The 15,484-nt window shown below is 54.2% G+C and overlaps 1 protein-coding gene across 1 annotated transcript in view; it reads right to left on the reverse strand.

The window, feature by feature from the left end:
• Positions 1-2,131: 2,131 nt before the first annotated feature.
• The window catches only part of ADCY9 (adenylate cyclase 9), a 95,831-nt gene continuing 82,478 nt past the window's right edge, over positions 2,132-15,484 (reverse strand). Inside the window, exons 5-10 of the mRNA XM_013005511.2 lie at positions 13,718-13,820; positions 12,862-13,070; positions 12,185-12,344; positions 10,690-10,838; positions 8,387-8,428; positions 2,132-6,226 (exon numbers count right to left, since the gene is read on the reverse strand). Of these exons, the coding sequence (XP_012860965.2) occupies positions 5,050-6,226; positions 8,387-8,428; positions 10,690-10,838; positions 12,185-12,344; positions 12,862-13,070; positions 13,718-13,820 (1,840 nt within the window). The 3' untranslated portion in view covers positions 2,132-5,049. The remainder of the gene's footprint in view (positions 6,227-8,386; positions 8,429-10,689; positions 10,839-12,184; positions 12,345-12,861; positions 13,071-13,717; positions 13,821-15,484) is intronic.

Here is a 15,484-nt window from a genome sequence, read left to right on the forward strand (position 1 = left end):
GTGGGCCCCTGGATAAGGACTTCATGCTTGCTAAAGCAGAGGGTCAGGGAAGAGGGAGAGCCGCAAGGAGGTGGAGGGACACAGTGGGCTCACACATAACCAGGGGTGTGAGGAGGGTGCCGGACTGGACCGTGTCTTGTTCTGTAGGGCATAGGGCTGCGGCGAGACCAAAATCATGGGCCGGCACGCACCAGTCACCTTCAGGCCCAGCAGGAATGGGAATTTCCCCAGCTCAGATCACTCCACTATTCAGCCCCAGCTGTATGCAGCCACGTCATAAAAACACGAGAAACTCTTGTTAGAGGAGCTGTGTAAAAATAGGCCCTTGAGATGGTGTTAAAATCACACAGAGATGGTGTGCAAGTGTCCTTTTTCCTCTTTAAATCATTTTATTGAGGGCTCGTACACCTATCACAATCCATCCATCCATCCAACGCATTTGTACATTTGTTGCCATCATCATTCTCAAAACGTTTGCTTTCTGCTTGAGCCCTTGGTATCAGCTCATTTTCCCCCTCCCTCCCTGCTCACCCCTCCCTCATGAACCCTTGATAATTTATAAATTATTATTTTGTCACATCTTGCCCTGTCCGACGTCTCCCTTCATCCATTTTTGTTGTCCGTCCCCCAGGGAGGAGGTTATATGTAGATCCCTGTAATCGGTTCCCGAGTTTACTTTTTCTTAATCATTTCCTTTCATTGATTTCCTTCCCCAGTTAGCTTCCTCTTCCTGGTACTTGGGACCGATCTCTGGGGGCCACAGGGAGAGATTTCCACGGCAGGGGAACAAAAGGGAGGCCATTGTACTGGCTGCTGCAGGCATTCTTTGGACCCTGGGCACCCTTTCTTGAAGAAAGTACTCCTTTCTTACAAGGCCTTCTGTGTGATGGAGACTGATACGTGCTACTCTCTGGAAAGTTCCTGGGGATGCCTGTGGCACAGCACCGGGGATGAAGGCCGGCCCATGCCAAAGACAGGTGTTCTCATGGTCAGTGACAGCTGAGCCCACTGGGGCCCTAGGCTTCTTTACTTTGGCAGAATCTATGGTAGCGCCTCCCCTGAACACCTGGCTCACCAAGAAGCCTGTGAGGGAAGACGCTCGGAGCCTGAGGTCCCTGGAACCAACTCTGACCACGGCTCCCCATGGGTCAGGGTAAACCGCACCCCACATTTTCAATGGTTGAGGTCCCTGAAGTAGACCACCAGCCCTTTCTTTTGAGGATGGGTTCCATCTGTGGATCAATTCAAGTCACTGACCTTTTCTGTTAGCAGGCCGGTTATGTTGATTCTCGGTCACCCAGGACTCCCTCAGGAAACCCTGGAAGATCTAGTTTGGCTTCAGATCTGGAGGTGTTATGAACCCCCTAAAGAAGCATCCAGTTGATGCTGACTCAGAGTGACCGTATAGGACAGAGTGGACTTGGCTCTGTGGGTTTCCAACACTGACTCTTTACAGTAGAAAGCCCTATTTTTCTCTCGAGGTGGTTTCAAACTACTGACCTTGCAGTTAGCAGCCCAAAGCATCACTGCTCTACCACCAGGAGATGGACAAATCCTCCAACAGTCGTGCAAAACAGCACTTTCGTTTTTCTGGGCAGAGGCTCCTTGGCTTTAAGTAGACTCTGAAACAGACTGGTGACTGTCCCCCATGCCCCAGAACCAGTGACCTGGTGTCCCGGTGACTGCCAGGAAGGGGTGACCTGGAATGTCTTCCAGAAAGCCTACTTCATGTCAATTGAACCACTGAGTTGTGTAAGTGAATTATAGGCTAATAAAACTTAAAAACAAAACTACTTTGTTTCTCAACTGCTGTGGTAAAACTGACTCACAAGGCCCGATGAGGGATGTCTGTCACAAGCCAAACGTTCCATCTTTTTTTTTCTTTTTAAAGATCCATGTATTTATGTAAAATACATTCTTCTCTACCCAAGTGAAGGGCAAGAGATATTTCATGGAAAAGACACACACGCAGACACAAACCGGAGTTGGCTTTTGCTGTTGATGTTGTTGCCTTGTTTTCCCAAGACATGCTGGGAAGAGAAAGCAAGCTTCCCGACCAGGGCCACAAAGTGTGGCCGGGGAGAGCGGGTGGCAGCGTCCCACTCGGAGAGGAAGCACCAGGCAGCACGCATTGAGGCTGAAGAGTATTTTAATGTCCATTTCATCAGTGGATGCATTTTGAAATGACTCAGAATTTAACAATTTTTAAAAAGAGCAAGAGCGAAAGAAATTTCGAGAAGGCCAACCGGCTTGTTCGTGCTCACTGAAGTTCACATGCCAGGCAGGATGTGACTGCTTTTTTTGTTTTTGTTTTATTTTCTTTCAGAAGCCACGCGTCAGAGAAAAGAAAGCAAAAGAAAATTCGATGTTTTCCTTGGGAAGTCTACAAATTCAAATGACAGCTGTTTCTCTTTGGGAACAGGGCGCCATCAGGAGCCCACACAGCCCCCCAGGGGTGGGCCCACACAGCCGTCTGGCTTTCCGTGTTGTGTGCCGATGTGCATGGGGCACGCCGCAAGGGGAGTCGGCATCCCTGGGTCCATGCGTGGTGGGTGAGGGGCTGTGGCGGGGGGCTCTTTGGGCTCCTGATGGGCTTGGTAACCCAGCCTTGACATTGGTTGGTGTGGGACAGGATGCTATGTGCTTGTCGGTCATATATGTAGACATAAAATTTGATCAGACCTGGAGGGCGAGAGGAAAGTGGCAATTGCCACTTGGAGCAACTATGTACACACATTCAATGCCGAAGTATTGCTTCCTGCCCTAAGTTTAAGAGAGGTGTTGCCGCCTGGAGGGCACATCCTTGTCGCAGGCACCTGAGTCCGCCTGCCCCCCCCTACCCCCCTCGGCCACTTGGTGATGGGCGATATTCTGCTTTGAGGTATGTTTTAGGGTGGGGATCTGGGGGGCAGGGGCAGGGCAGAGTGTTAGCGTCACCAAGTGGCCCAGAGGGGACACATATACTGGCCGCATCTGAAGGCTCAGGGTGGTTTCTGAGGGAGCTGCCACCAGAGGTTAACGAAGTGGCGCCTGGGTCACCCGGGAAATCAAGAATCACCAACACCTTTGTGGTCGGGGAAGGAGGTCAGCTCCATAGGGAGGAAGTGAGTGCGGAGATGAGCTGTCAGAGAGCATGCTGGGAAGAAGGGAGGCTGGTGCATTTCCATGGGAACGGCCCAGCCCCGTGAACCAGGAGGAGGGAGGGCAGGGAGAGATGACACCTCTCAGACACACCCCTGAACCCTGCTGGAAAGAGACCCCACAATTCCTCCACCCTAGGTAGTGTTTGCTAAGGACAAAAATGACACTGTGCTGCTGAAGACGAGAGGTGCTGCCAACGCCCCACTAGTGACCAACCAGTGACAGCGAGCGCCAGACTCTGGGAAGCCACCTGTGTCCCTTGGCCTGGCTGCGCTGTGCACGCTCTCTCCGCGCAGGATCTGGCAGCATCTGGGTGACATCGGGGCTGCTGCAGCTGTGGGGACTCGGGCTGCACAGCGAAGAAGGAAACGCCCGAGGGTGGGCGGTGAGGGCCGCCGTCCAGAAGGGGCTTTGGAGCTGAGCACCAGCATCGGCCTGGGAGGAACTGCGGCCGAGGGGCCCACTGTCGCCGGAGCCCAGCTCTCTGTGGCTGTCAGACTCAAAGGGACAAGACGCGACAACAGGCCAGTGAGGAGCAGTGCAGAGGTGGGGGGCACACCTCATTTGCAGCCAGATGATTCTGTCCCCAAATACAGCATGAAGTGCACAACAGGGAGAAGGCCGGCCTCCCCCACCCAAGGCAGGGCACCTGGTGGAGATGGAGTGGAGCCACGCTATCTGTCCATCTGTCCGTGTGTGTGTCTGATCCCGAACCCAGGGGGTAGTGTTCCATTCTAAATGAGAAGGGGGTGATGGTGAACGTTTCCCGCCCTGTCATGCACCTGACGTCTGAGGAGACCTCTCAGCTTTGAGGGGACCCTCACCCAGAGCCCTTCTGGCAAGGGGCGGCTTGAGGTGGCCAGATGGCTAGCTGACAGGTCCTCCTGAGTCTCCCTGCTCTGCCCTTCCAAGGCCTCAAGGTGCTCCCCCCCTCCTTCTACGAAGACCAGCTCAGCTCCGACCACACTCACACTATACACACACACTCCCAGATAAATAAATAAATAAATAGATGCAACCCTCAGCCATTTATCGTCTCTCTCTCCCTCTCTGGCGAGGCAGCCTCCAAGACCACCACCAGCTGGAAGCATCCTCAGGGTGGGGGCGGAGGCACAGGACGAGCAATGGCAATGAAGATCCCTGAGGCCTGGGCTCATGCACCCCACGGGATGTGACCCACTCGTGTTTGCCATCCGGGCCTAAAGCCACCTGGCACAGGGACGTGGGGGTGGGCACCTGGAAAGAAGGGGGCACAGTAGCTGCTCTCTGCAGAGCCCTGGCTGCACGCTCACCCTCTATGCCGGCTGCAGCCCTCAGATCCTGGGCCCCTTGGATACTCCCTTCCCAGTAAACTACTGGCACTTTTTATCAGTTTTGTAAATGCAGGGATGTGTGTGTGTGCGCACGTGCACGTGCACGTGCACGAGCCCATGGGTTTGTTTATGGAGAGGGGAAATCCATGTCTAACACCATTATGTACTACAGAGAGGGGGAAAAGGAATCTCGGAAACATTATATTAGCCAAAAAAACAAAAATAGTGTCTCATGAGAAACAGCAATAAAAATGACCTCTCAACCACAGCTTCTGTTTGCAAAGACAAGGGACACCCGGAGCCGTGTCACCTCCCCCTCCTCCCCCGTGGCCCCTGTCCCTAGCCGAGGAGGCCAAGGCCAGCCCCTGAAGGCACTTGAATCCTCCACACTGCTGAGTGGGTGACATGGAGGCGGAGACGTCCCGGGCCAGTGCACGTGGGAGAACTGGATGGGGTGAGCCCTGGACGCCCGTGATCCACACGGTGCTCAGGGCTGGGGTGTGGGCAGCACACTGCCTCTGGGGTGGCACCAGGTGCCTGGGCAGATGGGGGTGTTTCCAGGCGCAGAGCACCGCGGGCAGCCTTCACGTGCTGGTCACACGCCCTCCGAGACGGTGAGCTTCGTCAGCTCGTCAGCCTCCTCCAAGTCGCTCTCCTCTATGGCGGCATCCAGACGGCACCTCTCTTCCACCCGGGCAGACTCCTTCCAGGGCCTCTTGGAAGACGGGTGGGCGTCCTTGGGTGGTGTGCTCATCTCGGAACCCAGAGACGCCCGGTCCAGGGTCTGTACGGAAGGCACCAGGTTGGAGATCTCATCGGTGGGCGAGCGCCCAATACTGCCATCCACCTGGACCCGGATGTCCGGGGAGATGGACAGCTGGTGCTGGGGCACCACCCCGTTGTCCATGCACTTGGGGTAGAGGTAGGTCTTCATCTGACCTTTGCCCTTGACGTTCACAGTCCCTCGGTAGTCAAAGTCATAGCCCATCTTGCTCAGGGCGCGGTAGCTCTCCTCGCTCACCTGGATGCGGCACTCCACCCCCGTGGTGTCCATCCTGCTGGCGATGTTGACCGTGTCCCCCCAGATGTCGTAGAGCAGCTTGGTGGTGCCAATGACGCCCGCCGTCAGGGGCCCGTGGTTGAAGCCGACGCGGAGCTTGAAGTTGAACCACAGCATATTGTTGTTGAAGTCGTCCACCACCCGCATCATCTCCTTGGCGAACTCGAACAGCGTCTGCAGGTGCTCCTGCGGGTGGCTGCTGGCCTGGCACTGGGCCGTGTTCAGGCCCGAGGCGGCCATGTAGGTCGCCCCAATGGTTTTGATCTTCTCGATGCTGCTGTAGTCTGGCTTGCTCAGGAGCTCGTCGAAGTCCCCGATGAGCTCGTTGAGGACGCGGTAGCACTCTTTGCCCCCCTCGTAGTTTTCCTCGTAGAACTCGCTGAAGTTGACGATGCTGGCGAAGATGACCCCGCCGCTGTCATGGTTCTTGGAGTAGGTCTGGGAGACCTTGAGCTGCTCGGCCACGTGGTAGGGGATGATGTTCCTCAGCAGCCAGTCGGCCTGGTCCCGCATGCTCTGGATCTTGGTACGGTGGAGGTCAGCCTCGACATCGCCGTGGTAGTGCAGGCGGTAGCTGACCTCAAACTCGCGGTTTAGGAACCACACCAGGAGGAGCAGGAGGAAGATGACCAGCAGAGCCTCCTGGCCAATCAGACTGGCCGGTTTCCGGCTGTCATGCAGGAGGGAGCCGTTGCAGGAGCTCCCCTGGGAACTGAGTAAGGGAGAGAGAAAGGACAGGCCCTGTGAACGCTTCTCTCGGGGAGAGGAGCCTGCCTTGCCCATCAGGGTGCTGAGAGAGCCCCACCAGCCAGCAGCCTTCTGCCCCTGGGTGCCACCAAGCCATCTGCGTCCATTTGTCTGGCTAACTAACCATAGAGACTGGCTCATGTCACTAGCGCCTTTAATAAGTACTTACGATAATAATAAAAAAAGATCACTGAGTGGCTTTTCAGAAGTTTTTAACGTCTTGATTTTCAATTTTTTTTCTTTCTTCCCCCCAACTTTTTGGTTTGGAAACTTGACAGGCTAGGAAAATCATTTTTTCTCTTGAAAACAGCAGCAGGCTCGGAAAACAAACACCTTGCAGTTGGATTCCTTGACCGTTACAATTTCGCCCTTCTGCTTTCTAAACACACACACACACACACACACACACACACACACACACACACACTTTAGAAGTTTCGGGTCCTAGCTCCTAAGAAAAGTGACACTTCCCTACATAACTATTGCCACCACCAACTACCCCGAAATCTGCACTGACCCTGAAGAATGTTCTCCAGCATTGGTGCTCCTTAGAGGGCTACATCCTCTCTGCTTCTCAAATGACTCAGGATTTCACAAAGAATCCTTATAAATTCTCTGCTCGTATAAAAGTTAGGCAAAATACCGTTTCTTCCCATTCTGGGCTGGCTCAGTTTTGCCCAAACCTTGGAAGACAGCACTCAACAACGGTCCTGAGAAGGTACGTCCACTTTAAGGGGAGATAGTCCATTAGCACAGACAAGGAGAAGTCAGTGTCCTCCTTTGGAGGTCTGCAGCGCTCTACGTTGCTTACGCTCTTAGAGAATTTGAAAACATGGGTGCCACTTAGCCAGACTCCACCTGATGCACCCTTGGGCCATGCCACTTTCCAAACAACTGTCACGTGGACGCATGTCTGAGTGCACAGGGAAGGAGCTGTCTTAGGGTGGCCCTAGAGGGGGTGAGCTGGGTCACTGGAAAAGGGGTGCATTTAGGACTTGGCCAAGAATTCCAGAACTGCTCTGAGTGACTGAACCAGCTTCAATCCCCTTCGATCTTCTAGCCCAGTGTTTCCCAATGTGGGTGGTAGTGGCCCCCTCCAGGGGTGGGGGTGAAGCAGTGCTGCAAAGACCCCGGGGGAGGGGGGGGCTGCAGAAGCAGATGCCTACATTTTATCCTGGAAAATGGGCTCTATTTCCAAGGTTTTTCATTGCTGGGGGTGGGGGTGTGAGTTTGTTTGTTTCTGAAAAGGGGAGCGGTAGGGAACCTGTGCTATAGGCCTTTGGGAAGCAAACTACTATACAGTTCTTTGAACTGCCAACCTTCTGGTTAGCAGCCAACTGCTTAACCACTGTGCTACCAGGGCTCCTCCAAGGGCCGAGGAGCCGATACATTTTAGACACCACCAAAGTAGTAGCCTGTAGCAGTCTGTTTCATATACCGGGCGCGCACACTGCATCTAGGAAGGATAGTTATGTAACAAGAGAGACAATCTCATTGTGGGCCTTCTAGCCACATTTCCTTTTTTACTCATTTTTGCCCATCTAGCTACCGAGGTCTTAATTAGAATATAACATAAACCTGTTGTCAGTGCATCGATCCTGATTCCTAATTTTCTGTCTGCTTTGATTTTCCTCTGCCTCTAATTGTCAATACGTTCCTCCTTTCGTGCTTGATTGTTTCAAAGACTCTCTGCCTTAAAAGCTTGGTGATGATTCCGTTTTCTTTTCTCTACATTTACTCCTGCCTCTAATTTTTGGAATTGATTTTAATGTTCAGAGCAAAGCAAGGGCTTAACACGGATCCTCTCCAATTTCCCATCGGCCTTTTCAAGGAACTGGGGGAGCACCACGTCATTATCTCCCTCTGGCTTGCGCGAGTTCCTTGGTCATAGGCCTAACGTCCCTCTCAGAGGTGAGCTCACTCTGGCCATCATTTTATTTTCTCAGAGAGGGCAGTAACTGTGATCCGATACTCTAACAAGTAGGGATGGCCCATCTTCGCCCTTTATCAGGTGTGCGTACACTGCTTGTTTACTTAAGACACAGTTTCCAGAAAGGTTCTAAACCAGCACTGGCCACAGAGCTCCTCCCTTTCTACCAACACAGGCTCAAGAGTTGGCGCTTACCTGTAATTCTGGATGGCATCGAGGTGCGAGGTTACTATGGAACTGAAAAGAAAACGCAGGATGAGATGAATACAGGAAAGCAAGGGCAGCATTACACAAAGTCACAGGAGAGGAGCTTCAACAAACAGCTTTTCTGTTTGTTTTTTAATGCAAAAAGCAAATTACACAGGCCAGGGTCATTTATCTAATAATTTGATAAAACCAAAACTTAACTCACTTCCATTGGAGCCAATTCTGACTCATGGTGCTCCTTCAGGACAGGGTAGAACTGCCCCTGTGGGTTTCAGAGACTGTCACTCTTTACAGGAGTAGAAAGCCTCATCTTTTCCCCAAAAAGCACCTGGTGGTTTGAAGTGAGCAGCCCAATGCACACCCACTACGCCACCAGGGCTTGTTAATTCATTAAGGACAACCAGCGCATACCAGCAATACAATCACTTGAACGCCTTCTGACTGGCCACGGGAACAAGCTCAGATGTAATAAAGCATTTGTTTCACCGATAAGACTTACTCACGCTGCCCTTTGGGTTGGGGACCCCATTGCCCACTTCCAAGGGGTCATTTCATCAAGGACATCTGAAGGCACTGGCAGGTCACTGTCATTGGCAGAAAAGGTGCCTGGGCAGAGTCCTACTGGCTTGCCCCCACTGCCAGTGTAGGTGTTCATACAGGTGAACAGGGAATGGAGCCGGGCATGCAGCAACACTAAGGCTGAGTCCTCACACTTAGAAGTGATGGTGGGTCTGGGTGCAAGACATGATGCTCCCCCCGCCCCCCCTGCTGGCGGCTCACTGTGTGTCTTCTGCCATCTGAGGGGGATTGTGTTCACAGCCGTTAGTCAGCTGAAAGAGGCCAAAAGCCACAAAGCCAGCATTGCACATGCACAAGAGGCCAATTGGGTGCTCAGCAGGGGCTGCGATGCTGGTTTTTGGGGGGAGGTAAATTTTCCCAAGAGGTAGCCTGGGCAGTGAAGCAGTTAAAGAGCTCAGCTGCCCAGAGGTCGGTGGTTCAAACGCACCAATCACCTGGTGGGAGAAAGACATGATGGTCTGCGTGCTCAGGGAGCCACACAGCTCTGGGAACATGGCGGGGCAGCTGCACTCTGTGCCCTGGTTGCGATGCATCGGAAGCCACTAGGCAGCAGTAGAGTTTGGTTTCTTGGGTCTAGATCACCAAGGTGCCCTGGAGGGATCTGAACCACCGAGCTTGGGAAGCAGTCGAGTGTGCTCCCATCCTGACGTGACGTGTGCCGAGGGTGGTTTTTAGTACAAGCTCCATGTTGGGACAGGCAGTCTGGGCTACAGAGTGTTCTGGTCAGGTTTTGACTACAACGTCATTTCTCCCATGTGCCTGCGCTACTGTACGACGAAGAGCAAGTTCCAGAGGCTCTCTGACATCCACGATGGCCTGTCTTTTGATGGCCATCTCTTTCCTTCATGTGGGATGTTCTTGAACCCATACGTCATGAGGTCTTCCTCAATCAGTGTTCAGTGTGGCCAGTATGTTCTTGAGATGGGAGAGACTCAAGACTGAGGAGCCTTGAAGTGCGTGCTGATGAAGAGCAAGAGGGCAGCCTTCAATGTCAAGATGACTGAAATCCCCACAGGTGGGCCAATAGATAGCACCATGAAAAACGGAGGGAAAAATCGATGCTGTCAAGGATTCTGTCTTCCTTGGATCCACAATCAATGCTCATGGAAGCAGCCGTTCAAAGACACATTGCATCGGTAGGGAAATCTGCTGCATAACCCTCTTTAAAGCATGAAAAGCAAGGATGTTCCCTTGAGGACTGAGGGGCACCTGACCTAAAACATGGCGTTTTCATGATCACATGCGTGTGAGGTTGGCCAGGAAGAAAGGAGGACTGAAGAAGAATCGATGCATGGGAACTGTGGGGCTGGCAAAGACTACGGAAAGCCCCACACACTGCCAAAAGCACCAACACATCCGTCTTGGAAGACGGACAGCTAGAATGCCCTTAGAGGCAAAGATGGCTAGATTTCATCGGGTGTACTTGGGAGCTCAAGAGACCGGCCCCTGCAGAAGGGACATCATGCTTGGTAAAGTGCCAGGGCAGTGAAAGAGAGAAAGCGCTCTGACAGGGTAGTGACACCAGGGCTGCAGCGATGGCTCAGACCTAAGAACGATTGTGAGGATGGCACAGGACCGGGCAGTGGTTTGTTCTACTGTTTGCTACGAGTCGGAACGCACCCAACAGAACCAAAGGACAATAACGACCGACGAGCGTGCAGGGCCTAGAGCTGAGAGGGGTCGGCACAGCCACTTGTCCCATGACTGCATACCTGTCCGGACACAGGGAAATGTAGAGCAGGAGCAGGGGCCCGGCCCCAACGACGGTGGCCAGTGAGGACCGCATCCAGGAGCTGAGCTGGCAGAAGTTGCAGTACTGCACGACAGCGACCAGGACAGCCGAGCACACAAACATGGTGAACTGCAACGAGACCGGCTGTCAGCACCCTGCCCTCCCTCCACCGCTGTAACTGCAGACGGATGGCCTGTCCACTGCTTGAGCGGGGTCCTTTCCATCCCCACACCTTGCAGACAAAGCCACGTACAAGACCTGGGCCCGTACCTGTGAGTCTGACTCTGGGGAAATAGGCTCTTTGACGATGTTTTTACCCAAAGCTTCTCTGCCACCAAGTTGCTTCTGACTCATAGCAAATCTATAGGGTACAGTAGAATGGCCCCTGTGGGTTTCCAAGGTTACAAATCTTTATGGGCGTGGAAAGCCTCATCTTTTCCCCATGGAGTGACTGGTGGGTTCAAAATGCTAACCTTGTGGTTAGCAGCACGGCGCCTGATGACGTTGTTAGTGAAGGTTGCTGTGAAGCCAGGTGGGCCCTATTTCAACATCAGTCGTATTCTTACAGATAGGGACGGTGGCCACGGGACGCTAAAAGCCAACAGAAGCTGGGGGGATGAGGGTGGGGGTGTGGAGGTGGAGCATGGTACAGAGTCTCGCTCAGAGTCTCCATGGGCTGACACCTGGCTGACAACAAGGCTGACACCTGGTCTCCGACCCCTCGTCCCCAGGGCTGAAGGACAGTATATTCCTGTTCTTCTAAGCCACCCAGCTTGTGTGTGTTTTAACTTTTTTTATAGCAGTCCTATGAAACCAACACACAGACATGCCTTTATTCCTGTTTAATATGCAAATATTGCTGATGGCACAAAATGCCCCAGCGATCCACAGTAAATCTTCCTGTTGGCTGGCCAGGAGTCTGAGGCAGAACACCCAGAGCTTGAACGTGCAGGCTCACACTGCAACTACTAGTTTCTCCTGTGCCTGCTAATTTGGTGGAAAGGAGTCCTGGTGGTGCCATCAGTAAGCATTGATTTGCTAACGCAAGGTCGGCAGTTCAAACCCACCAGTCGCTCCGTGGGAGAAAGACCGGGCTGTCTGCCCCCGTGAACAAAGGCTCATGTCCCCTGTGTTGTGGACACGATCCTATTTGGAATAGAGTTTCCTTGGTTACAGTAATGAGGCCATCTCAGTGTGGGGTGTGTCCCACACCAAATCGCTTTTGCCATACAAAGACAGTACATCTCACACCAAGATGAGCAAACACAAACGGGGAAAGACAGATGCCACATGGAGAATGCCAAGGAGCCAACAGAGGGAGAGCACCACCCCTAGAGCCCGTGCCCTGGACTCAGAAGTCCAGTCTCCTGACCTGTGAGCGAGTGAAGGAACTTCTGTTTGGAAGAGCAAGCCCCTTGCGATACAGCTGTCAGAGCAGCATCTCCCACAAAACCCAGCGCGAGGCATTCACTTACATGGATGTTTGTCTCAAACTCGGAGGTGACGTGTGAGTAGACGGCGAGGGCGGGGAGAGACACCAGGATTGCCCCAATGAAATGCCGAGGGAGCCAGCCAGCTATCCACTCCAGCAGGCGCTTGGTGCACGTCATGACGTCCTCCAGGAAGAACACCATCCTGTCGTGTGACGAAAGGCTGAGCAGGTGCAGGGCAAGGGGGCTGTGGGTGACTAAGGTGGGCCAACCACCCACCCCATTTTGGGAACTGGATCACTGCCTGCAGTAGCCCACTCTTTGCTTTCAGTAGATGGCCAGTTGGATGGCTTCATTCAGCTCATCAGACACGGTGCTCAGGGCACTTGTTATGTTTGGACTGTGGGTTCCTGCACGGCACTTGTGACGGCTAGTGTTCCGTGGCCACTTGGCCACCTAGGGTGCCCAGCCATCTGGGGAAACACAAACCCCAGGGGTCGTGTGCAGATGGCATTGAGCCTCATGTGGGGAGGAGGTCCATCTGTGCAGAGGGCCAGTGTCTGCAGAGGAAGGAAAGGAATGGGCCCTGTGCCCTGGGATCTGCCTAGAGAAGCCAGGTGGCAGTGTTGCAGGTGGGTGGCTCCATCCCTGGTCCTCAAACGGGAAGATGGAGGTAGAGGCGAGGTGACCTCTACCGGGTGACCGTCCAGGCCGGCCTTTACCTGACGGAGACGATGAGGGAGAGCAGCTCCAGCAGCAGGGCGGTGCCGAAGATGGCCAGGGCGGCGGGTGGGGGGGGCAGGGAGGTGGCCCCGTACTTTAGGAAGCAGGTGACCGAGAGGACCAGGAACACGGTGGCCGACAGAAACACATCTAGGAGGGAGCTGAAGGTGGCACTGGCAAACGTTTTCACTGGAGCGTTCCTGATGACCTGTGGGGGCAGGGGCAGGAGGCAGGGTGTGAAGCAGCCGGGTGTGCAACTCAGACAGGCACACAGCCCTGGCGGAGAGGTGGTCCAGGTGGGGGCAGCGTGCGTCCTCTGGTGGCAGTGGGATGGTGTTGACAGTGAAAGGAGGGCAGGAGCCACATGCCATCGTGCGGGAGGCCTCCAGCAGGTGCAGTGGGGAGCCAGTCTGACTGAGAAAGGCAGATGGCTCCTGGGCTGTCTGTCCTACTGCAGTGCAGGCAGAAGGCAGACAAACAGCTTCCCGGGTGAGATGCCCATGGCAGGTGGGCATGGTGGCAGCTATATGGGTGAGACACTGGCAGGACCAGCACCGGCCTTTCCTAGCTCTCCGCCCCGCTGGCTGTGTGGGGCCCTCCAGGTGGGGGCACCACTGGGGGGACTGGGAATAGACCAGCCATGGAGGGAAGGGACCGAGCAATGACAAGGCGGGGCTGTCTGACAGGGGAGGACAGAAAGACTTGGTCTCCTTGCTTTCACGTGAGTAAATTTGTACACAGATGCGACTGTGGGAGACCGAGGCGAGCCTTCCCCTCCTTGTCAGTCAGAGAAATAACCCACAGGGACAAGGTTGTGGGGACCCCAAACAGAGATTTGTTGCAACGGGGGCACACCTCTTCTTGGTAGCTGGTCCTATATGACCCCTCCAGCTCCTGGTCCAGGAAGTTCAAGCTGAACTGATTGATGGGTGGCTTGAAAAAGTAATCTTTCATCAGGCTGAAAGAGACAAGGAATGCAATGGGTCAACATCAAGGAAGAGCCCGGGTCCCCGGCCAGGCCCTGCTTGCTAAGCGTGTCACAAACGCCGCACTTTCGAGTCCCTCCTACAAGGGCTGCTCCACAAATCAGGGCCCTCTGGCCAGACCTTTCTGCGCGAAATACACGCACATTCCCGGTCCCACCACCAGCCCCTGCCGTGTGACCTGAGTCACTAGAGCCTTTCCTGCCCAACACTCGGGGTTAGAAGGGGTGTCAGCTGGTGGGGTTCTGGGAACTTGCCCTTGTGGAAGGAACAGTGGGCGCCCACACAGGGAGAAGCTGTATGCATTTGGGAGCTTCACGCAAAAAGGAAAAAGATTCAGAACTGACTGTTGTTTAAGATTACAGACTCCCGCATACATGGCAGTTGGAGCTAGGGACGGGGTCGGGGAGGGCTGCTGGCATGGGAAAGCTGGCATGACCAGGCTCCCTGATTGGGAGAGCCGAGGAACAAGTAAGAGCCCTTTCCTACTGCAGGAAGTGTCTGGAGGTTGTCAGCAGAATTTCAGAAGGCAAAGAGAGTGCAGTCGGTCGCCGTGGCGTTTTCAATGGCCTCCCTCCCATGCACGTGAAGTGGGACACGGACAGGAAAACAGAAGAAGAGTCGATGTGGCGGCTGAGGGTGCTGGGGAAGCTGAGGGGGAGGGCCACGGCCTGCCAACAGGGCAGACCCATCTGCCCCGGAAGAAGGCCGGCTTTGCAAACAAGGCTGGCGAGACGTAGTCTCGTAGTCTCGCATCCTTGTCGGGGGAGGTCAAGCAGAGGTTGCTGAAGCAGAGGGGCAGCTAACAAAGGGAAGTGCTTCAACACGATGGGCTCGCCTGACAGGGCTTCCTTCTGCTGGAGTGGAGCGGGAGGAACCAGGCAAAGTGCCGAGCGTGAGCCTGACAAGCAGCCGGCTCCGGCACGTGTGCTTCCACCTCGTCCGGTAGCATGGAGGACACACTTACTCTGTGCCTAAACTTGGAAGGAAAGGAGAAAACCATTCCCCCACGGTGGGCCACACTGCGCCTGTGGGAAGGACGCACAGTGGGCATGCTGTGACAGTCTGGTGGCAGAATCAACACTGCCCCACAGACAGTCCCCGGTTACTCACCATCCAATTGACATGCAACTCCTATTTGCCTTGTAAACCCAGTCTGTGATGTCGACAGAACAAAACAGGAACCGACCCAAAGCTTTATAACTGGGCAGATTCAGCACAGTGTCCGGAATGGGGAAAATTTCGTGTTGAAGTTCTGGAATGGGAGACTTGGGAGAGGCAGAGTGGGGCCTATCAGGAGCCTGTCTCTGAAGAGTGACCTGTAAGCACAATGGTCGGCAGCCATCGTAAAGCAGGGCGTCGCCACCTTTGAGTGGGGCAGCGTTGCCCTGTGCTCACCACCGAGGGCAGGTGACCTGGCTGCTATGTAATGTGTATGCTAGTCTAGTCTTCCATTAGGGGAAGGCGAACATTCCAGCAAGGCTCCGACCCCTGGTTTTCCCTGTTCCGGCATCTTTCTAGTTCAGGATAACTTTGAAAACCTGGCCAGGGTCTTCCCCACGATGCTTCCTCGGCCAGGAGGGAAGCAGGCAGAGCCGGCAGAGCCACAGGAAGCCCTGACCCAGGCAGAGCTGGTCTG

Source organism: Echinops telfairi, unplaced genomic scaffold (genome assembly GCF_000313985.2).
Source record: "Echinops telfairi isolate 266 unplaced genomic scaffold, ASM31398v2 ScPeMD7_5;HRSCAF=22, whole genome shotgun sequence".
NCBI classification, from domain to species: Eukaryota; Metazoa; Chordata; class Mammalia; order Afrosoricida; family Tenrecidae; genus Echinops; species Echinops telfairi.